Below are 8,142 nucleotides of genomic sequence, written 5' to 3'. Positions count from 1 at the left end.
CTAAGCTAACTTCAAACTTAGTGCTTTATAGCTAAACACCAACTATGAGATTTTCCAAAGCTAATCTCTAACTTACAAGGGTTGAGTTTTCTCAAAACTAAACTCTAACTCACACTTGATTTTCTAAGGCTAATCATGAACCCACAATGATTTAGGAGTTTACAAGCTTACTCCAAAACTACAACAAAACAAATGTAATTTAAGGTTTTGTGTTTGTTGTTTCAAGGTTTGGAAATCATTAACCTTGAAACATTGCAAATGGGTTTATATTTATACCCAAAGCAATCCTCACAAAAGCTAAAAACAAACAAAATAACTTTTGCAGAAAACAGCTCGATAATGCCCGTGATATATGCTTGAAGACAAGAACTTCAAACGGCTAGTGCCACATGTCATCACTCCATTGAGGGTTCAAGAATATATCTGTTGAATCTTCAACGGTCTGATTTGTCGCGCCCGTGATGTGTTTATCACGCCCGTGATCTCTTCAACGGTCGACTAGGGTTTTACAGGTATAAATGTCGCGCCCGTGATGTAGTGTGTCGCACCTGATATGCATGAATCATGACTGTGATGAAAGGAGCATCTCGCCCGTGATATGCTACTAGACAGCTTAAGATTGAAAAACTCAATTCTCGCTAGAAGGCTCCGAATCGACTTCTGATTGTTCTTATGAGTTCATATACACTAATAAGCAAGATTAGATCACTCATAGTTGATTGTCAAAGTCAAAATAAAGGAGTTTGAAAGGACAAGGGTCCAACAGATCCTTCAATTATCTAAAGTGAGAGACTTTTGTGTAGAGTTCTATTAAAAAGAAGAAGTAAAGATTGCGAGGATGGAGGAGGTGATTTTCCGGTCAAAACCACCTCATCAAAACTATGAGTTTAGTTTTGTGTTTTTAAAGAGAAAAGAAAGAGTTTATTAGAGAACTAACTTTAAAGGGTTTTATATTGAGTTGTTTTTTTTATATACAAAGTTATTCTTATCACAAATTATATTTTTTTTTTAAATGGTGGAGTCCATGGATCCATCCTCGTATATATAAACTCGCCATTAACTATAACAGTAAAAAAATGATGATAGAGTACGGAATATATAATATATTAAAATATAAAAAATTATTATATAAACCATATTAATAAATTTTAAAATATTTCTACAATTTTGTTAATAGTTTGGTAATCAGATAATAACTAAATTTTTTTTGAACACTTTCAAAAAAAATAAAACATCAATTTAACAAAAATATGTACTATGATGTCATTTGCAAACTGATATGAAAAGTGTTAGCAAATAGATTTAAACCCGTTTTACCGTCCCTTGTTTATGAGTCACAGAGTGTATTTGTATCAACTGTCTTATAAAAGCTAACACTTTGGTATTTAAAATGTTTCATTATATGGCAAAGAGACTGCAAAGGAAGCACAATGGTCCTTAAACTTGACATGAGTAAGGCTTACGATAGAGTGTAGTGGAGTTTTATTGAGCTGAATTTGAGGAAAATGGTGTTTCCTGACCATTTCATTCCTCCCATTGTGTGTTTTGCATGCCCTCGGTAAAATTTCATTTCCTTATTATTGGCCTACCTCATGGTTTTCAGCAACCACAACGAGGTTTAAGACATGGTGATTCGTCTCCTTATTTATTCTTTATCTGTGCGTAGGGATTTTCTGCTTTGCTCAGAAAAGGGGTTTGGTCTAACGATCTTATGGGTGGGAAGGTTTGTAAAGGTGGTCCGCTTATCAACCATCAGTATTTTTGCAGATGATAGTATTCTCTTTGCCCAGGCCCATGCTCAGGAATTCCAGGCTCTCAAATCTATTATCAAGAAATACGAGAATGTTATAGGTCAGAGTGTTAACTTTGACAAATCCGAGTCGGAATTCAGTTTGGAGGGTGTGGCCAAGGCAGCGAACCAAAATCCAAAACATTCTAAGGATCCGGGTTGTCAATCAGATTAAGTAGTATTTGTGTGTATGATCCACAATGGTAGGGCGGTCTAAAATACATGTCTTTGCTTCTCTGCTAGACATATTACATAGAAGAATTCTCCAGTCGAAAGATAAATTCTTATCTAAAGTAGGCAAACTAGTGTTAATTAAATCCATCACACAATCGATACCGACATATATCATAAGCTGTTTTGCATTACTTATATCTTTTTGATATGATTTGCAAAGCTTAGTATCTAAGTTTTGATGGAGTGGTTTAGAGGACAAATGAAAAATCCCTTGAATTAGTTGGGATACAATATGCAAGTCTAAGAAAAGTGGGCCTTGATTTCAGGAATTTGAGAGCGTTCACTTAGCTATGTTATCTAAACAAGGCCGTTGGTAGTGTTCTTCGATGTTGAGTTTCAATTCTGCATGGTATTCTGAATGCAAGAGCGGTGGATTTTGATTTGTAGATGGCGGTCCATCTCCTGTCTATCAAGATCTTTAGCGAATCTAATGTGCTAGCAGTTTTTTACAAGATGCGAAAAACCTGAAAATGCGATTGATCACATCCAGCTTATTGTTGAGGACTGTTAGTCAAGGTGCGGGGGAAAAGATGTTTACTTTCAATATGTTGGTAAATCATATGGATAATTACTATTTATCTCATGAGTTTAAGTGTAAATTTTTACTATCCTCTTGATGTTTAAAAAGTCAACTATTTACCTCTTGATGTTTGATCAAATTCATCATTTTTTTCTTATGTCAGTTAATCCCGTTAGTTAAGTTGGTCAAAGAAACTTATTGTTAAAAGTTAAGTTTAATGTAATCCTTAGTTTTTATTTTTCTTTCAAAAAACTCCATAAAATCATTAAAAGTCCTATATATAGTAATAGTATTATATATATAATAATAAATATATTATTATTTATTAATATCTTTTAATTTTATAAAATGATTATATGGATTTTTTTTAAGAAAAACAACTTTTAGGGGTTAAAATTGAATTTATTTTAAACAATTAGACGTTTTAATCAAATCAACTAACGAATTTAATTAAGAAAGGGGAAAATAGTAAATAGTTGACTTTTAAAATGTTATGGATAAGTTGTATTTTGCAACTAAACTCATAGAATAAGTAATAATTATTCCTAGATCACTCTCTTACTTAATAGGCGCTTTATTCGGTAAAGATTGTTTATTTGACGAAAATATTTATTTTTCGGTTAACAAACTTGTAATGGCCGATATTCATTAATAAAAAGCAATATTTCTTCTAAAGAAAAAAAAAGTAAAGTTCAACACTCAAATAATTTATATTTGAAAAATACGGACACCATTTGGAGTAATTTATCCAAAATGAAATATAGTTGAACTACTTACTTAAAAGGGTTTTAAGTTTTAACCGGTTCGAAACAATAAAGTAAAAGTTAAAAACAACCCATAAAAAAATTTAAATTTAAAAAAGTAAAACTAATGAAGATTATAATAACAAAACAAATTCTCCAACAATCACTCCCTTTCCCTCTCTCTTAAAATATAAAAAAAAAATCTAAAACTAAAAACATTTTAACTAATTTTCTTATTTAGTTTATTCATTTTCTTTTTCCAATCTGGCCGTCCTTTAACGCGTTCACGCGTATGCTTTGTCGCTTCTTTGTGTGGGTTACCACTATATATATTTTCACCCCTTTACCTTTAATTGGCAGGTGCAGCAAAATTATATTTTCCTCAATTTTCTCTGCATCCATCTTTTTATCACCAAATTTTTCTTTATCTTTTCAAACCCAATAAAATCTTTAAAATTATTTTAACAAAAATGCCGTCTTTAGAGGAGGAGCTCTTCCCTTCAACGCCGGGCAAGTTCAAGATCGAACGCGCCGGCCACCACCACACCATGAACAGGCAATTCTACCGCTGCTTTACCTCGACGAGTACCATGTTCTTGTGGGCGCTTTTCTTGATTGCTTTAACGGCGTCGTATTTAAGTTTCCAGAGTTTCTTTGATACCGGTACCAAGTATTTCTCCGCTTCTTGGGGTGGCATTCAATGGGAAAGACAAGTCCGGAAATCCGCCGAGATCCACCGCGCTACGGGTGGTGGTAAGGTGGTTCTTGTGACCGGCGCAGCCGGTTTTGTCGGTACTCATGTTTCTTTAGCTTTGAAGAAGAGAGGAGACGGCGTCGTTGGGATTGATAATTTTAATAATTATTACGATCCTTCTTTAAAGAAAGCGCGTAAGTCTCTTTTAAACGACCGTGGAATTTTTATAGTCGAGGGTGATATTAACGACGCGCGGCTTCTAGCCAAGCTGTTTGATGTGGTTCGGTTTACTCATGTTATGCATTTGGCGGCTCAAGCCGGAGTTAGATATGCTATGGAGAATCCACACTCTTATGTACATTCGAATATAGCCGGCTTAGTCACTCTTTTAGAGGTTTGTAAATCGGCTAATCCGCAGCCGGCTATTGTTTGGGCTTCGTCGAGTTCGGTTTACGGTTTGAACGATAAGGTTCCGTTTTCTGAATCGGATCGGACGGACCAGCCTGCGAGTCTGTACGCGGCTACGAAAAAGGCAGGTGAGGAAATTACCCATACTTATAATCATATTTATGGTCTGTCAATCACCGGGTTAAGATTTTTTACTGTTTACGGTCCATGGGGTAGACCCGATATGGCTTATTTTTCGTTTACGAGAAATATTTTACAAGGGAAACCGATTACTGTTTATCGGGGCAAAAACCGGGTAGATTTGGCTCGGGATTTTACCTACATTGATGATATAGTGAAAGGATGTCTCGGGTCTTTGGATTCTTCGGGCAAGAGTACGGGTACGGGTGGGAAGAAACGGGGACCCGCACCGTATCGGATATTTAATTTGGGTAACACATCTCCCGTTACCGTACCGACACTTGTGAGTATATTAGAGAAACATTTGAAGATGAAAGCTAAGAGGAATATGGTGGATATGCCCGGAAACGGCGATGTTCCGTTTACACATGCGAATATAAGTTCGGCTCGAAGAGAATTCGGGTATAAACCAACGACGGACTTGCAAACCGGGTTGAAAAAATTTGTTAAATGGTATCTATCTTATTATGGATATGATCACGGGAAGGTGTAAATTAAGTTGGTTTTGAAGGAAAATTGGCAAGATAAAAGGAGAAAAAAGAAAATTAATGTTTCTTTTTTTTGTGTAATTAATGGGAAATGAAAATTAATTTGTTTGAGCAAGTGCTTGTCTTTGAAATGGAAGATAACATGAGATTCAATCATTAATTTGATGGGTCACAATTTTGTATATTGTAATCTTCTTCTTTTTAACATGTACTATATGACAAAGAATATGAATATCCTAATGTTTTGCACAATTTTTGTTCATCACTTATTTGTCTATAATTATACAATTGTAGACATTAAAATTTGCCAATTATATCTCCCGTAAGTTGGTAAAGACGAACATACCAAAACTTGAAGATTTCCAAGTTCAATTTTCCATTCTTTGTACTAGTTTTAGTTGTTTATTTTTTTAGGTATATAAATTAATAATGTGCAATGGGTGATTTTGGTCCCTGAATTTGTGTGTCACTTAATTAACTCATATTTTATTTCATTTTCATCAAATGAAGACAATTAAGGATGGAATAGTTTAAAAGAAGCAAGTTTAATAACCGGAATGATCCAATTTTATTCTTACTTGACATAAAAATAAAGAAGATTGTTCTTAATTGATTTAAAAATGATGAATATTATCCTTAATTGATTACAATAGTTTAGTGTGAGCTAATTTATTTTGGTGTATAAATTTAGGAACTATGTTGATCCTTTGTTCAATTATTTATTATGTTATTGTTTAATTGCGGGAATCTTGAGTGGTACGAGTTGTTTGTTGAGTTGGTTATTTAAACATTATATATAATAAAAAATTAGCGTAACAATATTGATAAAATAACACAGTTTGACTTATTGAAAATAAAAAAATTAAGAACTTGCAATATTTATTTTTTGATATAATTTTTTTAAATATTTAATACATTATTGAAATTTAAAATTATAAGATAGAATTTTGAAATGAAGAAGTTATCAACTTCTGCGAAAATGTTAAAATATAAAAAAAGATATGATAATTGAAAAGTTCAAAACTTTATTTTGAAAGCAACATCTAGAAACTCTTAACCTTTTAGCAATTTCAAACCGAATTTTAAATTTTAAATTAATTTAAAGTTGTATACAGTTACTTCACAGCTGCCATGAGTAGTACATGATTCATATGTAATTATATATATGGCTTAAGTCCTATTTTTTTTCATTTTTTATTTATTTGATTTCAGATTTACTTTATTTTTTTAGTTAGTATTTATACTTTTTACTTTTTATTTATTTGGTCCATCTACAATCAAATTTTACAGTGATCTACTTCTTAAAAAGTAAATTAGGGACGAATTTAACAAAAAATAAACTTTGAAAAGGACTAAATAAATATATTTTTTCTATTTATGTAGAGACTAGATAAATAAAAACATAAATATATGAACTAAATAAATAAAAATAAAAAACATAAAAACTAACTAGGTGAAGAAGGTGGCTCCATACGGTTAGAAAAACAGGGCATTAGAGTTGTTCTTTTTCTTGTAAAACTTTTTTTTTTGCCAAAGATATAATTTTCATTGAAGAAAAGGATCGACTACGAGAGTCTCGTTTCTAGCCACATAACTTGGGCTAGTATATTACAACAGAACGAATAATCTCGGAGGACTTTTTTGGCAATTTCATGTGCCGCCCAATTACAGGAACGCCTAACAAAATTAAAAGAACGAGTCATCAAATTACTGCATAAATTTCTGCAGTCTTGGATAATAACATCACAGTTCATCTCTACGTCTGACCCATTCTTCATAGCATCGATGATTCCTTTAACGTCTCATTCGATAACAAAATCAGTGAGGCGAAGTCTTCTGGCCAAAAGGATAGCCTCACGAAGAGCAAGAGCTTCCACCACAGTTGGCGAAGTGACGTGCTGAAATTGACGCGCAGCAGTCGCAATAATTCTGCCTAGCCGGTCCCTAACCACACAAGCACCTGCACCTTTACTCAAACCCACCAAAAAGGCTCCATCAAAGTTTACCTTAAAAGCATTTGAAATCGGTGGTTGCCAGAGTTGTGCCTCCGTTTGCTCCAAACCGGCTGTTCTAGCATCATGAGAGCGAAGCAAAGGGTTGCACCATTCTTGGAAAAGGAAGTCTGCTGCGTGGAGAACATCTTGAGGATCAGATTGGTCCTGTCTGAAAATTAAACCATTTCTTGCAACCCATAACTCCCAGAAAATGCACGCCACTCTACGAATCTTGTTTTCACGCTCGGTCCCAAAGCTTTGAATGCACAGCAACTGATTCCAAAAATTATTTACAGATAGACCCCCAAGAGTCCCAATCTTCCAAAACATTCACACCCCTCCAAGTAACATCCGCAAAAGGGCACGCAAGGAAGAGATGGTTTAACGATTCAGGAGCGTTACAACGAGGACACAAGTCCGATAAGGCTGGAATACGAGAATTCAAATTCCCATTGCTAGCTAAACCATTATTGAAAATTTTCCACAAGAAGCATCTCACATTGGGTGGAATATCAATCTTCCAAAATAGCTTCCAGTTTATAGTTTTTGTAAATCTTTATTCAATATTTTTGAGCTTGATGGTTTGGTGGTTTATTCTTTATTTCAGCAGCGATAAAAGAAATAAAGTAGATAAGAGATCAAGCAAATAAAAATTGAAAAATATAGAGACCTGAAGACAAATTATACCTAAATATATTTTATCTAATATGACACTTCTCGCGGCGACCAATTCAACAGTTATATATACCTCTAAATTAAATGAACAATTGTGTTATATAAGAAAATATTTTTAAAAATTAAAATCTGAAATTAATTAAAAAATTTAAACATACAATAAATATAATCTTTTAACTGTACCTCTTAAAAATATTAATTCAAAAATAATAATTATTAAAAATTGTCAAAACATAAAAACGAAATATTGTAAAGATTTTGCACTATGGAATTCTCGAGCATAACTGATTCATATATTTGGTAATTTGTGTTAGTAGGTCATAATAAAACGGGTTGGGCTTTGTAAACACATAATATAATGAAAAAAATTACCCAGAATACTATAGTATGAGGTTTTATTCTCAAAAATACGTTGCT

At 33.2% G+C, this 8,142-nt stretch overlaps 2 protein-coding genes across 2 annotated transcripts; one reads left to right on the top strand and one right to left on the bottom strand.

The window, feature by feature from the left end:
• Window positions 1-3,629: 3,629 nt before the first annotated feature.
• On the top strand, window positions 3,630-5,308 carry LOC126669799 (UDP-glucuronate 4-epimerase 1). Its single transcript, XM_050363360.2, has one exon. It carries the CDS (start codon window positions 3,757-3,759, stop codon window positions 5,059-5,061), a length of 1,305 nt encoding a protein of 434 aa, XP_050219317.1. The 5' UTR covers window positions 3,630-3,756; the 3' UTR covers window positions 5,062-5,308.
• Window positions 5,309-6,858: 1,550 nt separating this feature from the next.
• LOC126668643 (uncharacterized) lies at window positions 6,859-7,380 on the bottom strand. Its single transcript, XM_050361830.1, has one exon. The coding sequence runs from the start codon at window positions 7,378-7,380 to the stop codon at window positions 6,859-6,861; it is 522 nt and encodes a 173-aa protein (XP_050217787.1).
• Between the last annotated feature and the right edge of the window lie 762 nt (window positions 7,381-8,142).

Source organism: Mercurialis annua, linkage group LG2 (assembly GCF_937616625.2).
Source record: "Mercurialis annua linkage group LG2, ddMerAnnu1.2, whole genome shotgun sequence".
Classification (NCBI taxonomy): Eukaryota; Viridiplantae; Streptophyta; class Magnoliopsida; order Malpighiales; family Euphorbiaceae; genus Mercurialis; species Mercurialis annua.
This window is presented reverse-complemented; position numbering and strand designations above follow the sequence as displayed.

Excerpts from the sequence above, each read along its gene's own strand:
- LOC126669799 (XM_050363360.2), top strand. The coding sequence starts at position 3,757 with ATGCCGTCTTTAGAGGAGGAGCTCTTCCCTTCAACGCCGGGCAAGTTC.
- LOC126668643 (XM_050361830.1), bottom strand. The coding sequence starts at position 7,380 with ATGTTTTGGAAGATTGGGACTCTTGGGGGTCTATCTGTAAATAATTTT.